Source organism: Acanthochromis polyacanthus, chromosome 21 (genome assembly GCF_021347895.1).
Source record: "Acanthochromis polyacanthus isolate Apoly-LR-REF ecotype Palm Island chromosome 21, KAUST_Apoly_ChrSc, whole genome shotgun sequence".
Lineage (NCBI taxonomy): Eukaryota > Metazoa > Chordata > Actinopteri > Pomacentridae > Acanthochromis > Acanthochromis polyacanthus.
In genome coordinates, this window is record NC_067133.1 from 5,941,135 (window position 1) to 5,966,741 (window position 25,607).

Consider the following 25,607-nt stretch of genomic DNA (forward strand, 5'->3'; position numbering starts at 1 on the left):
GTGCCTGCAACCCTCTTCCTGAAAATTGTATCACCAGCAATTTAGATTTAGAGCTACAGATGCTGAATCAGGGCTAAAACCAGAGGTCTTAAACGCATGGTGGAGTTAATGATCTGTGCAGTACTTATGTGACTTTATTAAAAAATTAAATAATATTTGACCCTTAAAGCATATGCGCATTTGAGTAGCATACATCTATTCTACCATTCTCCACTGAGCAGAATGCATCCTACGGAGGAAGCAGCAATATCCAGCAGCACACACAGTCGCCCCTGCACATTTTCACACTTGGTCTCCACAATCTGTTGTTGTCATGAAGCAGCACAGGAAGCAGCTTGTGGGAGGACAGGTTCTTAGATTATGACACATGTTGTTTTTACTTTTGTGATTGTGCCCAAGTGACGTACTTGAGAATTTGTTGAGAATTTGTGTGTATGTGTGTGTGTCTGTTTGTAAATGTGTGACTGTAGAGCCCAGCAGCTGCTCCTGGTAAAGATTCAGAAGTTAGTGTATCGAGGGGGGAAAGAAGAAAACGAAATGTTCCGTAACAGCAGGGTAAGAAGCTTCCTGAAGTACTTCCTCTTTCTATTTTTTAACTGAACAGAAAGAAAAACGCAGTCCCCTTTGACTAAAGTAAAAATGCAATAAACAATTCTCCAGATTGAGGTGAGTTGGTGGTTGGCAAGATGGGATGTGTGTGAGGGAGCATGTCTTGTGCTAATAAGTCCTTCTTGGACAGGTTTAGACAGGACTGAACAACAAAGGCTAAAAATTATTAGCAATCTGCAATATACAACTGCTTTTCAAGAATGCATTTCCAATTTCAGTCTTCATTGTCATCATATTGTCTTTTAATTCAGTAAATAATTATTCTTTCAGCTCGTCTGACTCTATCTTGTTCAGAAGAGTGTAATGTTGGGTCAGTGTGTTTCAGTTCAGACTGAATTTAGGAAATGTGTTGCTGCACCATGTCAGGTTTTGTTCAAAGTTCACTCATTTGTTGTTTAGGACCCTGCACTAAGTTTTGAAAAAGATGTTTTGGGATAAATATTCAGGATTTCATGTGTTTTCAGACCTGTATTTTTTTTGTATCCTCTCTTTCCAATAATGTCAAATCTGGGGAGTCATTTTAACCCGCTGATGCACAACATGGGTCAAAAGTGACCCATATTCAATGGAAAATGGGTATCTCTTTACCCATGTTGTGCATCAAAGGGTCAAGGGTTCAATATTTACAGAAAAAGACACAGATATGAAAAATTTTCAGCAGATGAATATTTTATCTAAGTCACGCACTGGAGGCACCTGTTAGCTGTTCACTTTACAACTAGCCCTAATGTCTTCCTGTCTGAAATCTACCCTAAACCACTACATTTACAAGTCTAAATGATAATCAGCCAGTTGTTCTCACATCAGCAGTCATGAAATGCATCAAGACCTGCAGGGGAAAGATCCCCAAACTGCCTTTTTGATAACATTCCCCCCAGCTCTCACTTATCTGGAAAACCCAAACATCTACAACAGTATCCTAGCTGTTGACTTTAGCTTAGCTTTTCTCTTCAACACCCCAGAAAACGTGGTCAACACACTGCAGACACTGCAGTTAGGAACCACCCTCAGTCTGCGGATCAAGGCTGGGAAACAACACCTTTTCCAGCGCCAGTAAATATCTTGGTGTTCACGTAATGGAAGACCTGAGCTGGAACCTAAACAACTCTCAAGTCATCAATAAAGCCCAACACTGCCTCTTCTTACAGTCTGGTAATCTGTCTGCACTGCAGCAGAGATCTTCTACAGATCAAGATGACTCAGTGGATTGTCGGAGCTCCACTCCCAAACTTATGAGACATCCACTCAAGCTATCTTCACGGAAGATCTGAGAGCATCATGAAGAACTCATTTGACCCAGATCACTCCCTGTTCTCCACCCTTCCCCTTGACAAGTTGACCTAAAAGTTACTTCCCCCAAGTGCAATTATTCTTTATGCTAAACACGTTGGTGCAATAATACGAACATGCTGATTGGCTGGACTGCTGCACTTTAAAGTTATTTAGTTATTCAATTTATGTATTTAATAGGTTCCAGCACCCCCCGCGACCCGAGTGAGGATAAAGCGGTGTATAGAGAATGGATGGATGGATTTATGTATTTATGGTGCTTAATTTTATAATAGCTCTGTTTTTATTAGTATATGGAATCACGTTGTTATTTATAGTTTATGCTACTTGGACTTTGTATGCTTACCAAGAAAAGCTGCCTGACAAAATTTTGTTGTATTTTTTACAAGCCCTGACAGTAGGGAGTTTATTCTATTCCATTGTCCTTTGAAAATGAGAAAAAAAAAATCCACATTCCACATTTTCCAACTAGAGTGGCATTGTGGTACCAGAACGTTTCTGTAAGCGTATTTATCTGAATGTATCTATGACTAAAAATACCTACCAAAATGGAAATGTTGACTCATTCATAGAACCACATGAACTGGTTTGTATAGGGATCTATACGTAGCCATTGTATGTACAAAGTTACAAACTGTGTCCATTTTGTTTTCATGTAATTCAACAACACATGAGGCTTTCTTTGCCTTATCAAATGTTCCAACACAAAGACAGCGCCCAAGAATGAACAATTCACAGAGAAACTGATGACAATACGCGTCACATTCATTTTTGTGTCTATGAAAACACATCATGCCAAGTACAAAAACAACACGACAAGTGAAGCATGAAAAGAATGCTGTACTAAAAGCAGCAAAAAAACAAACAACCCCACAAACAATGCAAACTTGGCCTTGGAAGCTGTATTTCTGGAGATGTTGCAACACTACAATGGCTTCCCCAGGTGGACCCAGTTTTTGAAGGACTGAAATACAAAAACCCCCAGGTCTGAAGACATATTTTGGGTCCCAAATAATAAATGAATAAACCCTGAAGTAAATCTGAGACAGTGGAACAACACTGCGATCTCACATGGCACAGATTGAAGTTGGAACTCTAACTGTTTTATCATGTATGTGTGTGTTTAGAACGTTTTACAGATAGAAGAAGTTAGCCCATCTCCTGATCCTAAAGCTAGCCCACGCTTGTCTAGAGCCAGCATCTTCCTCGCTCAGATACTGCAGGTAATGACCTCAAAAACAAAACTTCCAGTTACAGTGGCAAACTGATGTTACAGCCTATAGGTAATATTATAAAAATGTAGACTACTTTAATTATTATCAATATTGTTTTAGAAAGCAGATGTTTTTCAAAAATATTTGCACACCTTTAAACAAAGTCCTATTTCTAAGATGCCTTTAATAATAGGTTCCCTGTCTGGTATGATTTCTAGTTTGTCAGCAGGGTGGATATCAAGTACAAGCGAATGAACAGCAATGAACGAGTGAGGATCGTCAACTCAGGCAGCACAACACTACCGAGACAAGGCTTTGAGATGCTAAAACCAGAGGGTGAGTAGCAAGTGTTGCTGTGGAGACAAAACTAAGAAACAAATCGGGTTTGTTAAATGATCTAAAGTGGATTCAGTTCGTCTCTCCAAAGAGTGTCAAAAAAGGTGATAAAAAAAGAAAATTTTAAGACTATGGGTGTACGACACTAAAGGTGAGCTACTTAATTTCTGTTAATTTCAGTGTATTTTTTGAAAACCATTGTTTTTTGTTACTTTTTATTACTTCATTACTAGACCACCCTTGTTTTCTTCAATTTCTTGTTTATTTTAATGCCTGGTACCACTAAAGGTACATTACCTGAAGAATACAGTGAACATGACAAAAAATGTGGCTGATTCCATAATAGTTTATGTCCTATTTGACATGCTGAAGCTAAATTATATCTCCAGGGTATATAAGAGGATATTTCATGTCATAAGCAGCTCTGCACATGCAAAGGCTTAGAGTGGTTTCCTGCTTCCATTCAAGCCGTCACACAACTCAGAAGTTGTCAGCTCTCGCATGACGCCTGAAACAAAAGAATTATGTGAAGCCACAAAGGCAGCCATCTTGGCACTGCTGGAAATTGGCACGAGTGAGAGACAGGCAGCGAAAAAACTGAAGATCTTCAAGACAGCCGTTCATTACACCAAGAAAAAAACAACATGGTACTACCAAATTACTAGCTGGTCGTGGCAGGAAACTTCTTTGTACCCCACGAGATGACCGTGCACTCACCCGTTACTGTGTCAGGAATTGACGTCAGATCTCCGGGGACCTTAAAAATGAGTGGGCACTGTGGGGGAAATGTGACTTGTTTGGCAAGGACAGTTGGAAACCGACTTCTTGAAGCTGGTCTGAAGTCACACAGGGCACAGACGAAGCCCTTCATCAATGAAAAGCAGAGGAAAGCCCGGTTACTCTTTGCTGGGATCACAAGGATTGCTGATGATGATCGGGCTAAGGTTCTCTTCAGTGATGAATCCAATTTTCAGTTGATGCCCACTCTAACCAACTTACTGGTTAGGAGGAAGCCTGGAGAAACCTACAAACCTGACTGTCTTTCCCCTGCAGTACAACATGGGGGTGGATCAGTGACGATCTGGGGTTGTTTCAGTCTGGGTGGAACAGGGCAAATTGTGTGAAGGGCGAATGAACCAGGTTATGTACAGGGCTAGTCTTGAAAACAGTCTTTTTCCATCAGCTTGGAAAACTCTTTCCTGCCTCCAATGACTGGATTTTCCTGGCTGCAGTCACCAAGAACAATGGTTATGCAATCAAGTAGTAACTCCTGTGTGTATGGTGTGACTAAAACAGACAGAGAATAAAACATGGAATGCCTAAAAGCTGTTTTTGGCAGTATATTGCCACAGCTATTGATGTAAGAACTTAAATGATTTTGGTTATTATCAAGAAAAAATGATGGAAAATGGCCAGATATCAGCCCTTAAATTAATCTCTTATGAGCAGCTTTTGTTGTTATCATTATATGTGTCCAAAGAAATGTACCTTTAGTTGTACCGGACATTAAAATGAACAAGAAATTGAAGAAAAAAGGGTGGTCTAATAATTTTCCCATGACTATATATCTTGACTAGTTGATTTAAACTGATGACTTGTTTTTTAATCTGCCTCATGAGCCATTAAACTACTCCTGTTTCTGACAGTGGGTATATATTTGTGCGTACCTCTCTTTGTATGTGTTCCATGGCTGTAAACAGACGCTGCCGACCCGGACAGTGAACTGAGCAGGAGTTTGAACCTGATTCCCTACAGTCCTGTCACCCCTCAGCGGACCCAGAGAAGAAGACCAGTCTTATTCAGTCCCACTGCTCTGGCCAAAACCATTATCCAGAAAATACTTAATATGGGTGCAGCCATGGACTTTACTATCTGTAAACCAGGTCAGTACAGTGTGTGATGGGGAAAGTAATCAGCTAATGTGAACCAAACTAGAGGAGACAGATAACAAGAAGTTAAGTTGGAAAAAGTGTGAGAAAAAGAAGCTACTTTTCTACTATTAGGATTCAGGTCAGGTATTGTATTGCACTGAAGTGTAAATGTTGAGGACTGTAACCAGAGAGACAGGATAGAATCAGGACAAAAGATGGCCTAGTTGATAATTAGAATGACAATGCATGATGATGCAGAACAAGACAATGACATATATTTCAGATACTACTTTGAAATCAGTTGCTTCACTGTAATGTGAAAATGTTGCAAAGCTCATCAAGCCCTTAGAGAATTATCACCCCAGTCCCATGACATACCAACTCCTCCCTGTGAAGAAGGGTGAGACAAGCTGCTGGTGTAAAGAACTTAACATCTGCTAAGCCAACAGATTGGTTAGGTGGAGATTCCCCAGGGCAAAAACCTCAAAAGTTTCTGTTCCTTGTGATAAATGTGCTGTAGTAAGCTGACATAAGAATTAAGAATTTGCATCATTTTCCATTTCCAATTCAATCTGGTGTGCAGATATCCTGTCCAAAGAGGAGTTCAATCTGAAACAGAATGTGGAGCCCTTCATTCACTACAAGGAGAAACACACAACAATTGAATGCATCACCCGAGAAAACATAGAGGCCGTTGCTGCCAAGGTAGGTTTGATATTTACTGAGAGTTCATTGACAAGGTTGATGTCTGACTCTGATGAAAGGTAGCAAAATCCACATAACATCATCATGAAGCTCACAAGTTGTCAGATTAAGTCTTGTTTGTCTTCTCTGTGCAAAAGTGTCAAAGCTAGCAACATGTCTGTCTCAGTTATTGAAGTCTTTACAATGCAAATCGACTTCTTTTTTTTGATTCCTTTCTGCCTCTCATCCAAGAGTGCAGCAGACTGATGGGGGAGTCCCCGGTCCTTATTTTTACTGCTAAATTACACGATTCAAAGTGTGAATTCTTGTGAAACTGCATGGGGAGGGATGGTTTAATGTGTCAGTTCTGATGAAACTGCTTGGGGATGGCTCTCCGTGCTACATAATAAGCAACTGACAAGTGGTGTAAAGGAAGCCATATTTGAAACAGGGCAGAGGCTACAACCCTACTCATCAGGTATTCTTAGCACAGATCTGAGATGCCTCCACAGACAGTTTCACAATCATTCACACCTTGAGTCATGTGACTAACTTCATGAGTAAGCCATGAACTATTCGATTCGCGCATGAAAATAAACTCCCCACGAGTCATTTAGACATGGTGAAGCCTCTTAGATGAAAAGTGAAATGTCTTCAAGAAACAAGCAAACAAAAAATCTTCTAGTTAGGCACTCAGGATTAAGGGTTCTTGATGTTTCTTGGTGATATATTTGGCTGGTAACTCAATAGAGAAAATGGTATGAATCTCATCTATCTCTTGGCAAAGGAGTAAGTAGGTATGTTTTTATTATGTCCAACTATTCCTTTAATCTTGAACCTTTATGGGTCATCCTTTTCACCCTTTAGGTTTAGGCTGAATTGTCATACATTCATGCAACATGTGTTTAATGATTGTGCATTTCTAACCAGCAGAAAAGAAAAAGCTGTGATTTAATGATCCTTAATTCTCTGTCTTTTGTGCAGGATGTGAAAAGTGCAGTTATGTCCTCATAGGGTTGTGTGGCATAGATGGAAAAGCTTCACAATATTACAAAAATTCGGTCAATATTCCTGATCACTGATCAATTTTAATGACCTCTTTTTCTAAGTAAGACCAGGAGAAAATGCTTCATTATCAGTCTTCATTATATAATCGCTAATAAAACTAGAGAGGGAAAGCACTTAGGTTTGTTCAAGGTGAAATACATCAGACCTTTTATTGACTTATCTGATCATCAGACACATTTGTATTCCTTTTGTACTTTACAGTTGTGAGCTGTTGTGTGTTTATCTTTGCATGCAAAGTGTAGATCTGTATCTGTTTCTAAAGGCTGTTATTTTTTTCCACCAGGGCAAACACTGCCTGCTGGAGGCTGAGCTGAGCTGCGTCAAGGACCTCCTGCGGAGAGAAATCTACCCGATCATCATCTACGTCAAGATCTGTGAGAAAAATGTCAAGAAGCTAAGGTAGGCCTAATAAATGTCACTCCATCCCACAATTTACTCCATTAGTCATACGCCACAGATGCAAGGAAAAATGTATTATTTTACAAATGCAAATACATGTCAGTCCTTGCATGATGTGATATTTTGACTCCAGGCAGGAAATAAGATTGAGCCAATCGAAGCACTGTTGTTTGATGTTGTTAAACTTACAGCAGTGATAAGGATAGATGAACAAGAGCTTTTTCTTGTTCACAAAGGTAAGAATTGCTCAACACTTGATCAAACTGCACTTGCTGTTTTCTGGCAACATTTTTAGTCTGACCGGTTATTGGTAGTATGATGCTCCATTGTTTCCCTTTGTATGATCACTGTGTTTTCTGATCAAAGTTGAAAGTCAACAAACCCTGGCGCATGATGTAGCCCATGATGGATCACAGCATACTCATCCAGTTTGTGAACCCATGACTGTCAGAGTTGCACTAAAGTAAACAGACCACTGCTGCAGAGTGTTTTCAGGATCACATCAGAGATTCTGTCCTCCAAACATTGCAACACTCACCGCTGCAATGCTGCTTCCTTCCTGCTTTGTGTCCACACAGAAAGTTTTCTCTGCGTACGGAGTCGGACGAGGAGTTTGTGAAGTTGTGCCGGGCAAAAGAGAAGGAGCTGGAGGGCATCCCCTGCCTCTACGCCACCCTGGAGCCTGAGGCCTGGGCAGGGACGGACGACCTCATCAAGGTCATCAAAGACCGAATACTGGAGGAGCAGAAGAAGACTGTATGGGTGGAACAGGACCTCCTGTAGACACAGACAGATGTAGACAGTAGTTAGTACATGAACACACATGTGTAGCTAAGTACAAGAAACCACAAAACACATCATACATCATCTACATCATGCTTTCTTGCTTTTATATTTATGCTCAGACTTAGAATTACCATATGGACACTGAAATGCTTTAAATAAATGCACTATGTATTTTGTAAATGTGTGTCCTTGATTTATAGAAATAAACAGATGGAAAGGGTATGAAAAGAGTTATGCTTTCTTTGCTTAAAGGTTAAACATTTAGGGAAGCATTTGCAGATGTGTATTTTTAAAATACAGCGCAATCCTACTTAACCTAGATTATAACGCCCTCTAGTGGTTAATGTCAGCTTTGTCGCACTGAAGTGGCAGCCATCCATTAGACATCGACAAGTGAAGTGAATAACACTGATTATCTCTTCATCATGGCACCTGTTAGTGGGTTGGATATAATAGGCAGCAGCTGAACATTTCATCCTCAAAGTTGATGTGTTAGAAGTAGAAAAAATGGGAAAGTGTAAGGATTTGAGCGAGTTTGACAAGGCCAAAGTGTGATGACTAGACAACTGGGTCAGGGCAGCTCCAAAACTGCAGCTCTTGTGGGGTGTTCCTGGTCTGCAGTGGTCAGTATCTATCAAAAGTGGTCCAAGGAAGGAACAGTGGTGAACCGGGGACCGGGTCAAGGCTCATTGATGCATGTAGGGAGCGAAGGCTGTCCCGCCGTGTTCGACCCAACAGACGAACTACGGTGGCCTGGTCTGATGAATCACATTTTCTTTATATCATATGGATGGCTGAGTGCATGTGCATCACTTCCCTAAGGAACACATGGCACCAAGATGCACTGTGGGAAGAAAGGAAGGCGGTGGAGGCAGTGTGATGCTTTTGACAATGTTCTTCTGGGAAACCTTGGGTCCTGCCATCCATGTGGATGTTACTTTGACATGTACCACTTACCTAAGCATTGCTACAGACCATGTACACTCTTTCATGAAACGGTATTCCCTGATGGCTGTGGCCTCTTTCAGCAGGATAATGTGCCGTGCCCCAAAGCAAAAATGGTTCACGAATGGTTTGAGGAGCACGACAACCAGTTTCGAGTGTTGACTTGGCCTCCAAATTCCCCAGATCTCAATCCAATCCTGCATCTGTGGGATGTGCTCAACAAACAAGTCAGATCCATGGAGGTCCCATCTGGCAACTTCCAGGAATTAAATGATCTGCTGCTAACATCTGATGCCAGATACCACAGCACACCTTCAAGGATCTACCGGAGTCCATGCTTCAACATTTTGGCAGCAAAAGGGGGACCAACACAATATCAGGCAGGTGGTCATAATGCTAAACCTGATCGGTGTATATATGAAGTTGCAACCAACAGTTAAGATATTTAGAGAGATAAATCTTTAAAATTTGGAATAACACAAACTGTGACAAAACTTTCTTGGAATGCCTTTGTCTATTTATATGATACACTAGAATACATTCAGATAAATCCTATGTCCTCCTGTCTGTGACCCAGAAATCAATCTTTATGTGCCATTTCAAAGGATGCCTCACTTCCTAAAATGCACTTTGAGGACAGGGGATTGAGAACCAGGGTAAAGTAAACAGTTTTCAGCTGAAACATGGCTTTGAATTGCAGAATTTGGTGATTTTGAAATATGATTTTAAGTTCAGATTTGGTCAATTTTTCCAGCAGAACCACACCTGACACACTGGATGAATGCTGAATGACTTGAAAACTCTCCTGTCAAATGGCTTGATAAAATCCTGTAACCCATTCTCATACACCTCTCTTCTCTGCAACTGAGTGAACCTCAGATGATGTTTTCTACAGCTTACAAATCGCTGTTCTGACAGCATTTTTTCAATGGCCAAAAGAAGACTAAATCTGTGACAAAAATGGCCTGACCAGAAGGGGATTTAGAGTAACCTCGTTCATATGGGTGCTAGATAATCTTCTCATCAGAGCAAAAGGGCACAAACACACACACCAATATGCTCCAATAATACTCATATCAGTCACGCACCACAAATAGGAAACTCTGTTATTTCCCTGCATCTTTGTTCCACTTTATTATGTAAAGTCATGAGCATTACAAAATGTGGATGGAAGCACATCATGTAATGTGACATGCACACAACATTTCGATGTCTGGATAAACATGCGCCCACGTTTTCATAATCCATGACTCTCGGTTCTGAGTAGTGATGTTACAAGTAATCTCATTTCTGCAAATATGTGTGCGTGCTTGAGTGTGTGTACGAGTGTTCAAAGGACATTAACAGTCAGAGTACGAAGTTATATAAAGCAAATTCAAATAATGCAGCACTGAGAGGTAAAACCAAGAATGAGGGCGAGCTGTGTGACGCTGATTGAAAGCAGTTGTTGGCGTGTGTGTGTGTGTGTGTGTGTAGTGAATCAGCTGCTCTGTAGGGGCTTCTTGCTGCGTTTGATGACACAGGATGAAAAAGAGTTCAGAAATGACAGGATGTTAATCGCATCAAGCCCAGGCAACAAAAATAGTCACAGATACCCACAGCCACAAATCCTTATGATCATCTGATTTTTTTTTTTTTTCTGTGTGAGGGTCACATTGGTATTGCAGGTACAATAGGTTATTTTGAGCACGCCGCTCCTGGGGGAGGGAGGGGGGAGAGGCTCTCTACATAAATCATCCCACAGCCGAGACATGTCATGCTGAAGCTGAGCCAGAAAAGTGAATTTTTTCCCTTCACCAGCTCGCCCTGCAGAGACCTCAGCCGCAAACTCTCGCGATGCTTCGCGTGTTCTCGCTCCATCTCCGAAAAAAAAGAAAAGAAAGAAAGCGGCTCGCAGCGGAGGCAAGTCAGTTGACGCGGCACTGGGAGCTGGAGGCACAAAAGGAGGTGAGAAGGTGTTTTCGACACGTCTGTGCTGTTTTTATCACCGACAAATGTTGACATTTCATCTTTGCGTAGCATTAAGAGCTTCGCATACGCCTTCTTTGCTCCAGCGCTGAGGACTACTTTGTTACCTGGGTAATGCTCGGCAAGCTGACAGCTTATATTGATAAAAGCACGAGTTAGCGGAGGCTCGATGTTTTTCTTTCGCTACTCCTCGTAGTTTCTCGCCGAAATTAGGCTAACAGGGAGGCTTTAATGAACCGGGGGCGAGGAACAGCCCGTTCTCGCGGCACTGCCCTCCCGTCAAAGGCTACATTGTGTCCGGTCTGGCATCTGCTGGCGGCTGCTGTGGACAGGACGGTGTGATTTATGTGCCGTTAGGTGAGCTCCGGCTGCTATCTGGCTCTGTGTGCTGTTTACTGCTAAACCCGACCAATGTGGAGAAGTTTCTCGGCAATTACACTGCTGCTAGAAAAAAATTAACAGACGCCATGGGTGATTCTAAATGACACAAAATTTGTCAGAGGCGAATTTCCCCTCAGTATCTTTAAAAAGTGACCAGCTTTTGTTGTGATACTCGTACAAACTGTTAATAGCAAAACACAATAACCAACAGTTAAAGTGATGTTATTGGAGTTCATGTGTAATTTAAATAATATTCTAATTTATTACACTAGTTTAAGCAAATTTCTCTTCTTTTTTTTTACACAGCACTTTGTTTACACTTACTTTTACACTGTACTTCTTATACTTGTAGCGTTTCTTATTTAGAATTCTCAAATTTAGATTTATTTATTTATTCTTTTACTGTCTGTTGCTGTCGCTAGGTACTGCGCTCTATACTTCCTTGTGTGTATTCACTTGACAAATTTATTTCTGGCTATAAATATGTCAACAACCAGGCAGAAGAAAAGAGACATGCATGTCAGATAATGTATTGCAGATTACCTGTAGTATTCCCGTTTATTGTCTATGCAAGCAGCCGTGCAGTGCATTCTGGTAACAACAAGGAGGACCTCATTTGCATAAAATTAAGGTCTTGGCTGCTTTATGCAAATCAGGGTCATCCAATCTCCACTGAGCGCCTCTGGAACACTTTTAAACTGTTTGCTGATGTCAAACGGAGACAGATTCTGCAGCTGCATTGCTTATTTCCGGCCTCAGATATTTGCAGAGACACGTTTTGGTGAGCTATTTTTGAAACATTTTTAAAGGCTTCTAAAGGAGCTGCCATGTTCTTTGAAATCCAGGAGCTAAACGCTTGTCCAGTTAGGTGCAGCCAGTTAGGTGGGTGTAACCTGCATTAGCACCTATCAGTCGTTGATGACACTTCTTAATCCCACACCCATTAAGCATCTAAAGTTACGAAGACTGGCAACCCCCTTGTGTCCCCTTTGTGCACCTATTATTGCTTAAAGTGATGGGAAACTGCAGCTCGTTTACTGTATTTTAAGCTTTAGCTACTCAAGGAGGCAGTCGATGAGCAGTCCCGTGAACCATGAGGATGTTAATGTTCAAATTCTTAACTGGGTAGTTTTATTTTAATTGTGTTGTGTTTGAATTTTGATGCTTTGGACGGATGGAGTGGTTTTCCGTGATTATGTGGCCGAGATCGTTGTGGGAGTTTAGCCAGGAATGGGCCATCGTGACAGAGACTTTTGTTGCAGTTAATGGCTTCCAACCAGTGTTCTTCTGTAGAAAATAAGTCCACAGTTACACGATAAAATATCATTGTAAGTTAAGCATTGCAGTGCTACAATCAAGTTCGTCAAGCAGGGAGCACGCTTCTTCTTCGGCAACAGATGCAACTTTCTGATTTTTATGTTCGTTTCAGTGGAAAAGAAATGTGACTACACAGACATTACCGAAAATGTGAATTATGTCACACCACGTGTCAAAAATAATTCCAATCTGATTTTATTGTTTAGCCCTACATGTGATATTCCATCCATTCAGTACCTATACCTGCTTTATCCAGTAGAGGGCCTTTGGGAGCGAGAACCTACTGCAGCTAGTCTCACATAACCAGACCTTTCTCAGTAGCTCTGTCCTAATGCTGGAGAAGGATCTGACTGCTTCTCATTATTATTTTGCTGTATGGAAAAGAGCATTCTGGCTTGTTAGTAATTCTGTAAATACAATGGGTGGCCCAGGATGCAGCAGTGTTGGTCCTGCATGAGGGCCATGGGAGAATTGTATTGGTGGAACGATAAAAAATTCACCTACAAAAACGCCAGGCTGCCTTATTCCACATTCTGAATCTTAAAATTTTCAGCATGTACTTTGTTGGTATGAGACTGGGGAAACATCAGGCTTTTACTAGAAGTCTACACCCATCGAGTCAGACTAATCCCAGCTGACGTTGGATGAGATACAGGGTACACCCAAGACAGGTCACTGCTCAGCAGTGCTAACTAACACAAAGTGACAGACCATCATGCTCACTCGCACTTGGAGAAAACTGACAGGCACAGGGAGAACATGCAAACTGAACATGGAATGGCCCCAGGCAACCTGCAGCTCTCAAACCACAACCGTGTTGCTGTGAATCAAGAAAAATTCACACAGCTAAAAAAATAAAATACAGAGAAAAGAAAGACCGCAATCATCAACACACACACACACACACACACACACACACACACATACGTCATAGGATGGCAGTTAGTTCGTTGGTGTGCATAGAGGAAGATAAGTGTAGTCTGCAGCCTCTGGAGTGAGGGATGATGGTTTTCCATGTCAATGGTCCCCTCTTAGCTTCAGGACAGGGGAAATAATGTGAGGACTGTTGCCCTAGAGTTCCAAATTTAGAAGCGAATGGAAAATTGACGCCCTGTGACTTTTAAACTGAACAGGAAGTAAAAGATAGCCTTAAAAGTGAAATTAAGAAACATAAATCACGATTGAAATGGGTCAGTCACAGGTAGAATGGACATTTTATTTATTTTCACCGTTGCAGCATTTGTAACCTTTGTCTTTTTTGTGTCAGCACAGCACTGAGGTTTGTATTCGCTCCCTGTTTACTTCTTGAATTGATTACTACAACGACATTCTCTCTGGTATTGGCAATTAACTTCTCCATCAGCGGCACATCATTCAGGATCATCACACGCATCAAGTCCACCGAGTCCACAGACCGCATCACACTCCTCCTCATTCAGCTCCACCGGCTCCCTGCTCCACAAAAGATCCATTATAAGATTCTACTGCTTATCTTCAAAGCCCTCATAACCTTGCTCCCCCTACACATCCTTCAGCTATTGCACACTTCAAATCACACCTCAGAACACATTTGTGTAAAGTAGCACACCTGTTTTTATATTTTGATTGTAGTCTGCTCCTTTCGTATCCACTTTGATTTTATTGTTGTTTAATTATTGTGTTATTCTGTCTGTTGTTCTGTAGGGTGTTCTTGAGTGGTTTAAAATGTGACATTTTAAAAAGATTATTATTATTGGTACAGTAGCAAAACTCTGCAATGCAAAGCACATTACCTCATAGAGTGCAGAGCCTCCTGACATGGAGATATTTACCAACCACTTGTGATTTTACTGCTGGGAGTGGGAGTGAGTTCAAATGTGAGAGCTGAAGAAGAATATCTGAGAATGCTTTTCCAACCCAATACTCTGTCATAATCACTGGATTTAACTCTAGTTTTAAAACTGTTTTTAGTAGAAGGGAATACCTTGTAAGAAACAGGTAGATTTTCCTGTGTATGATTTTGTACGTATGCTTCATCCTGCAGGAAAACAGCAAAAAAGAGTAAAGAAAGTTTAGCATTCATCCTTGATAAAGATTTTTGTTTTAGTGCCTTTAGTTTGCTGGTAATTAACATTTTTTGTTGGCGACTACTGCTGACATCTCGGAGCCAAAATAAATGGGTCCAATTTGGTACATTCATCAAACTCAGCCACAAACACCACAGTGGAAAAGTCTGAGGAGCTCAGCAAAGGCATGAAAAAGCAAATCTTTGACTTGGAACAACTTAGGAAAATCACTCGGAGTCAATTCAAAGCAGCTTCAGATCCCAAAGTCATCTGTGCAAAGAAGTGCTTCTAAGTGTAAAGGTCACGGTCCAGTTATGTTACTGCCATGATCAGGAAAAAAACACAAACTGTCACCTGCTAATGACAGTCAGGATGGTCAAGTGTCAACCAAGAATCACCAAAAACCAGGTCTGCAATGAGTTAGTATCCACAGTCAAATATGTTTTATGTCACCATAGGCTGAGAGACTGCCATGCAAGAAGACAGTCCTTTCTTTAGAAGTGGCACTTTAATGCTTGACTGAAGTTTGCTGCTGATCCTGTGGGCAAAGCAAAGGTCTTCTGGATTAAGGTTCTGTTGGATCAAGACTGGACTGTGATGAAGAAACAAGTCTTTCTCTGAAAACCAGCAAATTTAATTTTCCTTCCTCCAATTCTGCCAGGAGGAGGGGTCAAAGATACAGCCAGACGTTTGTCAGAAGTTTGTAGATGGCTCCCAGCAGCTCTTAACTGAGAAGAAAATGGCTAAAGGACTTTCATCCAAATATTACAATTGCTGTATGTATATTTTTGACCCATCAGATTTTGTCATGTTCCCAGAAAATCTGTATTAATCTCTGAAAGGACCAAAATGCATGATTGTTTTTTGTGACAAATAGATGGAGTTCATATTAATTTAGAATTACTGGAAACGCAGTGATAAACCCATGATATCCTCCTGGAACCCAGCCCATTCATTTATGTCCTCTGTACTGGACATATGTTTTTGATCTGCATCTGTTGAGTCATTTGAGCTCCTCTACTGACTCCTGATGTGCTCAGTCGATGACATCCTGGCCTTTCCAAGGATATCTCATGTGATTGGGTGGGATGAGGGGAACTTTGTTTTCATGCAGAGACAAAATGGAGGCGGCAGCAAAACGCAGGCCTCCTGACTGTTCAGAGTTTATTTTATATTCATGTTTGATTAGAAAAGGGATTGACATTCTTGTCTTCTTGTCAGCCTGTTTTGATTTTGAAGCATGGTTGGTTTTCTGTTTTTGTTTTTTGTGCTTATGTACTGCTGTACAATCTAAAATACTCTTAAAAAAAAAATTCTGAGTTTCTGTTTTAGCTCCAAAAAGTCAGAAAATCCCAAAAAGTTAGACTGAAAGATATTTTCTTTCCCCCTTGGTCCTCCTGAGGATATATGTATGTGTGTGTGTGTGTCCATGCTCCTGAATACCCAACTTTAAAAATTCTTCTGTCACTGAGACCCTTTTCTTTATTGCTTTCACAAAGAAACAAAATAATTAATTGATCTTATCATATAACAAAGAAAGAGCATGAAGAAAATGTGTTTGTTTTTTTTGCTAAACAAGTGATGAGCCCAGCACACAACTCTTTTTAGAAGCACATCTCTAAGAACGATGGAATACCTGACTGTTTTTTTCCCTCTCTGTGTTGCCTCAGGCTGCAGGTGCTGCAGGTATGATCAAAGGTGAGCGTTCAGTCATGGTTGGACAGATCTTCTTCTCTCCAGCAAACTCCTGCGGTGCGCCAGCATCATGATAAACCTGCTCCTTCCACAGACTCTGCTGAAGCTGCCGTGCATCTATCGCCATGGTGAGAGAGAGCTCCTGGACTTTGACTCTGTTGCCATGGTAACTCTGTAGCACGAAACCTATAACTCCAGTCTGTTGCCCTGGTTGTCACATAAAACGACCCAGGTAACTATTTCAGTCTACGGCCATGGCGATGCTGTGGAGACGCCCTGCAAAATCCTAAGTCAGTTGCTATGGTAATTCTTTAAGCAAGCAACAGTCAGTATGGGAACGTCCAGAATGTTCCGCATTTTTGTAGTCCTGGGCTCGGCCTTTATGATTCTTCTGATCATCATCTACTGGGATGATGTCGGGGCCTCCCATCTCTATTTGCACACTCCTGTATCGCCGGGCCCCAAAATCCTACATCCTCCTCCCCAGCAGAAGCCTCAAACCTCTCGAACCCCGTCCTTCCTGTCAGATATCGATGCCTTCGTTAACCAGTTCTTAGAGCCGGGAACCGGCGAGCCCACCGACCCTGCTCTGACAGACACAAGCAACCAGTCAGAGAAAGCAGAAGAACGGTATATACCGCGGAGGGAGTGGAAGATTCATCTGACTCCAGTGGCAGCTGAACTCCGTGAGAGACAGGTAAAATATTATTAGCAAGACCCTCCAGAAAAACGCGATTATGCGATCGCATGAATTCCCACATTAATTACCAAAATGCCGCTGATTATGAGGGGTCAATTATTTCCCAAAAGGCCGCATAATCCCTGCAAAACAGCGCATAATTCCCGCAAGAATCTCACATTTCCATGAAAAAAAGAGAAATATGCGAGTCCCACTTGATTTCACAATTTCCGCATAAAATGAGAAAACTATAACCAATTTAAATGGAGTTGTGAGTGAGTTTTTATGTGACGCCCGGCCTGACGTCATCAGTTTGCGCATTCACACACACACTAGAAGCACGAGCTGATGCCGAGTGCGGTGCCAGTGTTGCCAACTTAGCGACTTTCTCGCAAAATCTAACGACTTTCCAAAGCGTCCTAGCGACTTTTTTTGTCAAAAGCGACTAGCCACAAATCTAGTGACTTTTTCTGCCGTTTTGGAGACTGACAGGAAAACTGGGATCATTCTGCACTTACTATCCTCAACAAGCAGCAGGTGCTGCTGTGAGCTTCTCCCCCTCCCAGAGCACAGGCTGTCAGTCCAGTAACCCCGCAGCAGTCCCAGTGTCTGATTAGAGGACACATCCCTCCGCGGCCAGACGGCAGGTGAATCACGCATATTTTTCCATATTTCACAACTATTCGCGTACTTTGCAACTTTCCGCAATTTCCCTGCATAAAATGGCATAAAAACCCCGCATATTTATTCACATAATCAAGGATTTTAGCCTGCGTTTTTCTGGAGAGTCTAATTAGTAAGACTACTAATGAATGTTTCATTGTTAGGGTAGGCTGGCTTCTTTGACGTTTTTTGGCACTCTGATACTTTGACATCATGTAGAGGGAGAAGAAGAAAATAAATCATACCTGCATTTCATTTATTGCAGCAGCTGGTTGCACTGGTTCACTGATGCGACTCGATAGGATACCTACAAACAGTCATTGTTCGTATTGTGCTTTTTGTGTTGTGACAAGTTCAATTGTCTGTCCTGAAAAACGTCTTTTGGAGAGCTTTGTATCCTCAAACAGAATTATCACACGTCTTCATTCTGACTGGTTGACAGCCATTCGAATTCATGGTATTGTCATCCTGTCAGCCTCTTTGAAATGAGAGATTCTGAATAACACCACAGCTGTATACAGCAAGGAACTGAAAATATGTTGAAAACAAGCTGATGAATCTGACCAGACATGTGATACCAGCCTGAAAGTTTTCAATACTGGAAAAATTTAACACCAATTCATACCGCTTTATAACAGAGGAATATCTGAGAATGAACTTTATCCATTTGAATTGCTAATAGTTATTTTGCCTTTGCTTTACCTCATGAAATAACCAGGAGCAGCGGAGGAAGTTACTTCAGGAGATGTGTGCCAATGACAGCGTGGTGTTTCCCGGCAAAAACCGCTCATTTGACGACATTCCTAACAAGGAGCTGGATCACCTTATTGTGGATGACAGACATGGTATTATCTACTGCTACGTTCCAAAGGTACGAATATACGTGCGTTTTTTTCTGATCATTTGCTTGACTTATTGGGTATTTCATATCATAAAAACACAAACGGTTCCAGCATGCTTATGTTTGGCCCAGTCAGTGAGCAGACTGAAGGACTAATGTAACTTTTATTTGAGATTTTTTCTGACAGATATTGATTTGGTATGTAATTTCTTAAAGTCAAACTTTGTTCAATGTTCCCTCCGTAAAAGACTTTAGATTTGATGGAGGAAGATGGCGTGAATTTGTAAAGCAGCAGACACTGCAATTTAAAGTGTCAGACATACTGCCAAATGCACCAGTTGTGGTTATTGAATTGAGTGTGGCAGCATAAACAACCCCTTAAAGCTTCAGTCTACTCAAACTAAATGCATTTGAATCACAGCATTAGTGCCTTTATGTTAGCCACACCTTCTATATCCTGTATCCAGCCTTTGTGATTTGCTAATTGCATTGTTAAACTCATTGATGTCAATTTTAAACCAATCAGTTGTTCAGTTCTATCTTTTCTACTTGCGCTTTCATTCCCAGGTGGCGTGCAGCAACTGGAAGCGCATCATGATAGTCCTCAGTGAGAGCTTGCTGCAGGACGGCGTTCCCCAGAGGGACCCGCTGGCTATTCACAGGGACCTGGTCCACAACAGCAGCATGCACTTTACCTTCAATAAGTTCTGGAAACGTTATGGCAAATTTGCAAGGCACCTTATGAAGGTGTGTTCAGACATGACCCTTTATTGTTCCATGTATGTTAGTAATATTACAAGACTGTGAGAAACACACAGTGTAGTTTATTTGTTAACTGTACCGTTGATTGTTCGATGTTTCACAGCCAGGATTTAGAATTTTCCTCAGTTGCAGAGCTTTGTTGTTGGTCCTCAGTGGGGAATTGTTGCCAACTGATTGAACCAAAGTTACTGCGACATCTGCTAAAGCTGGGATACCCAGTTTGCTCTGCTATTTGAAAAATGGAGACTAGTAAATAAATAATAGATAGAAGTAGATACTTCATTAATCCCGAGGGAAATTCAAGTATTCAGCAGCTTACATACAACACCATGAAAATAAAAGGACAAAACAGGCAAGTTAGTATGCAGATTAACATTAACATGAAAGGTTAGTGCATTCTAAAAAAACACTTGCTCTACAATACTATAAATAAAACACTTCTAATTTAAAATCTATAGAATACAAAATGTATTAAAAGTCAATATACAATATTTACACTTTTCAGGGCACAGTGATTTGAATTGATTTTTGCAGATAGTAAGAAAACTACAGTTGTACACTCAACAAAAATCTAAACGCAACACTTTAGTTTTTGCTCCCATTTTTTATGAGATGAACTCAAAGATCTAAAACTTTTCCCACATACACAATATCACCATTTCTCTCAAATATTGTTCACAAATCTGTCTAAATCTGTGATAGTGAGCACTTCTCCTTTGCTGAGATAATCCATCCCACCTCACAGGTGTTCCATATCAAGATGCTGATTAGACACCATGATTAGTGCACAGGTGTGCCTTAGACTGCCCACAATAAAAGGACACTTCTATTATGCAAACTGATTGTTTCAGCAGCTGTCTGAGTGGCTGGTCTCAGACCATCTTGGAGGTGAACGTGCTGGATGTGGAGGTCCTGGGCTGGTGTGGTTACACGTGGTCTGCGGTTGCGAGGCTGGTTGGATGTACTGCCAAATTCTCTGAAACTCCTTTGGAGACGGCTTATGGTGGAGAAATGAACATTCAATACACCAGCAACAGCTCTGGTTGACAGTCCTGCTGTCAGCATGCCAATTACACGCTCCCTCAAATCTTGCCTCATCTGTGGCATTGTGCTGTGTGATAAAACTGCACCTTTCAGAGTGGCCTTTTATTGTGGGCAGTCTAAGGCACACCTGTGCACTAATCATGGTGTCTAATCAGCATCTTGATATGGCACACCTGTGAGGTGGGATGGATTATCTCAGCAAAGGAGAAGTGCTGAGATAATCGTATGTCGTATAGTGTTGTGATAGCATGCCAAAATTGTGACATTGATACGATGCTTGCCTACATATATTGATTTAAAAAGAAAACGCCACATCCAACACCTGAAAACATCAGAAAAAGTAATGAAATAATAAATAAAGCATGGGGCTTCTAGTAGTTATTTTGTTAAATATTTAAAACATATGGCAACAGTTAGACAGTGTTACTAGAAGGCAGAAAATGATGTGAAATAAGACATAAAACAAGTACCCCTTGGTTATACTGTGCCTTCAACCCAAAATAGAGCTGAACCTTTGAGGATTTGTAGCTCACTTCTAGCTGTAGAATAATAAGTTGTCTAAGCTGAGACTTCCTTTGAGGGACATACCGGTTCCTTTATTACTTTCGGTTATCATCACAGTTTTTAATACATTTTAAATATATTTGGTGATTGTTATCTGTTCTGTGGTGACAAAATTGCGATTCATTTTCGAAGGTGAAGTTGAAGAAGTACACCAAGTTCCTCTTCGTGCGGGACCCCTTCGTGCGTCTCATCTCTGCCTACCGGAATAAATTTGAGCTGCAAAATGAAGACTTTTACCGCCGCTTTGCACAGGTCATGCTGCGTCGCTATGCCAACCAGCCCACACCTCCTGCCTCGGTGGACGAGGCGTTTGCTGTGGGTATCCATCCCTCTTTCTCCCACTTCATCCAGTACCTCCTGGACCCTCAGACAGAGAAAGACATGCCCTTTAACGAGCACTGGCGACAAGTGTACCGACTCTGTCATCCATGCCAAATTCAGTATGACTTCGTGGGCCACTTGGAGACGGCGGAGGAGGACGCCGAGCACCTACTGCGCCAGCTGAGGGTGGACAACGTGGTGGAGTTCCCCACCTCCCACAGGAACCTCACAGCGAGCAGCTGGGAGTCCGATTGGTTCAGCACAGTACCTGTCGAGGCACGTCGAGAACTGTACAAGCTGTATGAACCTGACTTCAGGCTGTTTGGCTACGACAGACCAGACTCACTCCTCAATGAGTGATTAATGTTTCACAGAGCTGCACAGACACACAGATCAAACTTTTTTATATGGATTGAAATAATGTTACACCCCAACAACAGTGACAGATTTTGTTCTGGGTTTCATTTATGCTACGCTGAATGTACACATTATTAAGGGCACTCAATCAAGGAAGCACAATAATTAGAGGGAGAAGCTAATTGTCATTCCAAGGGGTACAATGAAGTTCCGTTTGGCAATATCTCTTGTAGAACAGAATTTCACTGTGCTCCTTAGGCAAAGCCATGACCTGTTGTTGTTTTTCTTTGTGAAATCACAAAGATAACAAGAAAGAATGGGACAGTTAAAATACGGACCGTGCAAATAAGTGTTCCTAAAATGTTGTACATTCAGTGTGGTCCTTAACTACAAACTCTATGCTGAGTGTTTTCTACTCCCATTTTTGATGTCACACCATGCCTGCCATTTGTGGCCACAGTTGTGTTGTGATTGACTGTGATGATCGTAGGCTTTTGGTGGCACGGCGTTGGAAAGAAACCGTACCACAGGGCCGTGTGATGTTAGTGAAGGCACCGGAAGCATTTCAGCTGAATGATGGTTTAGGAAGTTTGGGCATTTAGATAAAACGGTGTTTTACTAGATTAGATGTAAATGTAGTAGGTAATTTATTTCCCATTGTGTAAGTGCAATGTTTACGTTGAGCATGAAAGGGATTTTTATGTTAAAAGTACACATTAATGACAGCTGTCGGCAGTACAAATACATACACCTCGAACAGTTCTTTTATACCTCATACACAGGCATGAACATTATATTCATTTTGCATTAACATACTCTAAACAGCAAACACGACTGCTTTTTCAGACCGGGCACATTTAGTATGAAATATAAATTAAGTTATATTAACGGAATTATTTCACATTACACTACGTTTTAGCTGCTTCCTTTGCGTTTCAAAGCATGGTGCACCTGCCACAATGTAGCCTCGTCATATCGAAGCACAGCAGCTCCAGGAGGCAGCACGTCAGGACGATCAGCCGGGTTTGCCTCAACTTGTCTTTGAAGCATAAACCTGGAGTTTTAGCGTTCTCTTTGATTTCGCCATATGCGCACAGGTGGGCCTCGGTGTGTTTAAGTGAGCAGTCTTCTAAAGGGAACATTTTTCTTTTATTTGCTTTCGTAACCATCAGCGTTTCATCATCTTTTTAAACTGCACTGAACTACTTTGGGTTACCCTGGAGACTGCAACAGTGCTGTGTTTTATTTTTATTTTTTTCTGTAAATATGATGATGAACATTTTTTACTCTTTAAGGGCAGCATTTTCAGGAGATGCATTGTTTTTGTAGCAAGCAGCTGAGCACATTACGTGAGACAAACAGTGGCTTTTAGTGTGTACAATGCCACTGCACTACTGCGAAGATGCATCACGTTGGTTTGACGTTGGCATATTAAGTACAACTATAAAGCTGTTGGTGGTCGGTAGTAATTTAAAGGTCTGATCATGGTTAGAGTCGGGTTTGTTCACACCATGAGCTGTTGAATTCGGTTATTTTTTTCAATGAGAGGGAAGAGAAGACAGTGCCTTTGGTTGCAAAAGTTTACACAGCAAAAAGTATTTTTGTAGATGGGTTTAATTTTTACAGTAAGAGCTGTATGAAGCCACAGCATGGTATATTTAATATACTGGGCCTTCTTGTGTGGCTGTTAAATAAGAAACAACTAAGCCCTTTAGCAGAATTGTAACTTTCTATCTGGGAATTTGTATGATTTCTCCTTCAGTCTACTTGTGTTTAGTGAACTACACCGTATATATATTTCACCACTCGTTTCTTTATTGGAATGAATTTCGGGTCCACATCTGTTGTTTTAGATATGTTGTTTTAATACCAGTGACTTGACTTGACTTTACTTGACACAGGATTTTTGTGCAGTTCAGACTCTATGTGATGTCACGTTATTTTGCAAGTTACTAGGATGTACACACACTATTAGTTTGGTGTTGTCTTGATGCCTTTCGTTTGTTTTTAACCGTGGCCCATTGTGCCGGTGTAAAAGGGTAAAACTGCATTTTTTTTTTCTCCCCAAAAGTCATCACATCTGCACATGCTGTTTACAACAAAAGTGAATACATTCCTGTGCAATATCGCTTAAATGTCAGCTAATACAGAATTGCGTCACCTTTCGATAATTGCGTTATTTTTACGCTGATGAGTTTCTGTATGAACAGTCAAAGACAAATACTTTAAGAAGACTGCTTTTAAAGTACAGGCCCCAAAGTAGAAAGTTAATAAAAGTGAATATATCAGTGATCACTGGCGCACAAGGTAGAAATCCTGTGGTTACTGAAACTAAATTGAGCATACCTCTAATTTTGGAAATATTATAACTTTCTCAGTTTTGGACTTCTGTGCTGTGTCTGTGCATTATGACTCCACATGGAAAAGAACTGCTAGAATATTTTGATTATTAAACTTCACAAAAGAGTAAAGAAAGAGGAAAAGGGTACAAGTAAAAATCAGTCAAAACACACCTCCAGCAGAAATCAGAAAGTACAGAACGAGCCGTAGTATCACTGTTCAGAGCCACCGTGGTGAAATGACACCACAGACAATGTGGTACTTACACAACCAAGCCTGAAAGGCAGATAGGCAAGTATTGCAGATCAGGTAAAGGGGATATCAATGGAATTTTTAGTTTCTGTGACTGAATAGTGTCCAAGACAAAACCCTTGTTTGCTCTTTGGCGCAAAACTGCAAGATGGAACTTTGCTGAAGAAAATGGAAAAAAGATTGCTGATTATTAGACACCCATTCTTGAGCCAAATGAGGCCAAGATCAATTTGTTTGGCTCACATGGGGTCCAGCATGTTTGGCATGAATCTAAACAGGACTACCACAGTGAATGCATAATCCCAACAGTGAAACAGGGAGGCGTGAGTGCAAAAGGTGTAAAAATAGAGATTTGAATATATGAAATGAAAGCTGTGCTGTCTGGTATTGAGTTCCTACTGAGCGGCCTGTATTTTTATTAAAGTAAGTTGAAACTTATTTTTTTAAATTTTACATCAGAGCAAATTCTCCACTGTACAAATGAGAATTTGTGCAGTTACCAAGAGGTGATAAAATTTCTAATCATTTTTATTCATTGAGCATTGCCAGTGTTGAAGGGTAAAACTGCATTTTCCCTCCAAAGTCATATTCACATCAGCACATAGGTGGGAAAATATGCACACAAAGGGAAGCAGAAAGGGAACACTCGTTTCCCTGCACTCTCACCTCACCAGTGTTTGGATTGTAAGTCAATCATATTTTAATGTATTTTTTTCTTTTCATGTTCTTTGGTTGTATTTTTTGTGTTTCTCCAGATTCACCATGCAGCATTTATGTTCTTGAGCTCTTTTTTGTGTCCAAGTGCGAACAGCCCAACTGTAAGATGAATTCATTTTGCAAGGCAAAAAGAAAATGTTTATTTAATGGCAAAATAAAAGCCGTGACTGACTTTTGCTTTTCCAAAATGGAAATCAGTTGTAAAGGGTGAAGCTTTTTTGAAGCATGGAGTTGTGGATGCCAGTGTGCAACAATTCTGCTTTGAACAGCTACGAGGCTGATTTAAGCTGGAGTACTGAACCATGTCATCCCGAGATAGTGGCCCACATCCAAAAAAAATATTTTTGAAACAGATTTTTTCCCTAAAACACATATAAATATTCATCAGTTTTATGGCATCACGTGTCATTTGGTATTCATACAAAAGAAATAAAGGTTTGGGGGCATGGAGGAAGAGTT

The 25,607-nt window shown here is 41.0% G+C and overlaps 2 protein-coding genes across 4 annotated transcripts in view; both read left to right on the forward strand.

Annotated features, from left to right (window-relative positions):
* Positions 1 to 8,479, forward strand: part of card11 (caspase recruitment domain family, member 11) — a 33,072-nt gene extending 24,593 nt beyond the window's left edge. For both annotated transcript variants that reach the window (XM_022218613.2, XM_051941389.1), the window contains exons 19-25: positions 471 to 555; positions 3,027 to 3,122; positions 3,332 to 3,449; positions 5,150 to 5,332; positions 5,904 to 6,025; positions 7,356 to 7,471; positions 8,050 to 8,479. In XM_022218613.2, coding sequence (XP_022074305.1) covers positions 471 to 555; positions 3,027 to 3,122; positions 3,332 to 3,449; positions 5,150 to 5,332; positions 5,904 to 6,025; positions 7,356 to 7,471; positions 8,050 to 8,254 — 925 coding nt within the window. In that variant the 3' untranslated portion in view covers positions 8,255 to 8,479. The remainder of the gene's footprint in view (positions 1 to 470; positions 556 to 3,026; positions 3,123 to 3,331; positions 3,450 to 5,149; positions 5,333 to 5,903; positions 6,026 to 7,355; positions 7,472 to 8,049) is intronic.
* A 2,553-nt stretch (positions 8,480 to 11,032) lies between these two features.
* On the forward strand, positions 11,033 to 25,342 carry chst12a (carbohydrate (chondroitin 4) sulfotransferase 12a). Of its 2 annotated transcripts, XM_051941395.1 has the most exons (6): positions 11,085 to 11,149; positions 15,575 to 15,689; positions 16,584 to 17,305; positions 18,669 to 18,821; positions 19,359 to 19,538; positions 21,294 to 25,342. In XM_051941395.1, exons 3-6 carry the CDS (start codon positions 16,940 to 16,942, stop codon positions 21,840 to 21,842), a joined length of 1,248 nt encoding a protein of 415 aa, XP_051797355.1. In that variant the 5' UTR covers positions 11,085 to 11,149; positions 15,575 to 15,689; positions 16,584 to 16,939; the 3' UTR covers positions 21,843 to 25,342. The 2 variants fall into 2 exon arrangements, with proteins under 2 accessions (XP_022074304.1, XP_051797355.1); XM_022218612.2 differs by lacking the exon at positions 15,575 to 15,689 and having other exon boundaries at positions 11,033 to 11,149.
* The last annotated feature ends 265 nt before the right edge of the window (positions 25,343 to 25,607 follow it).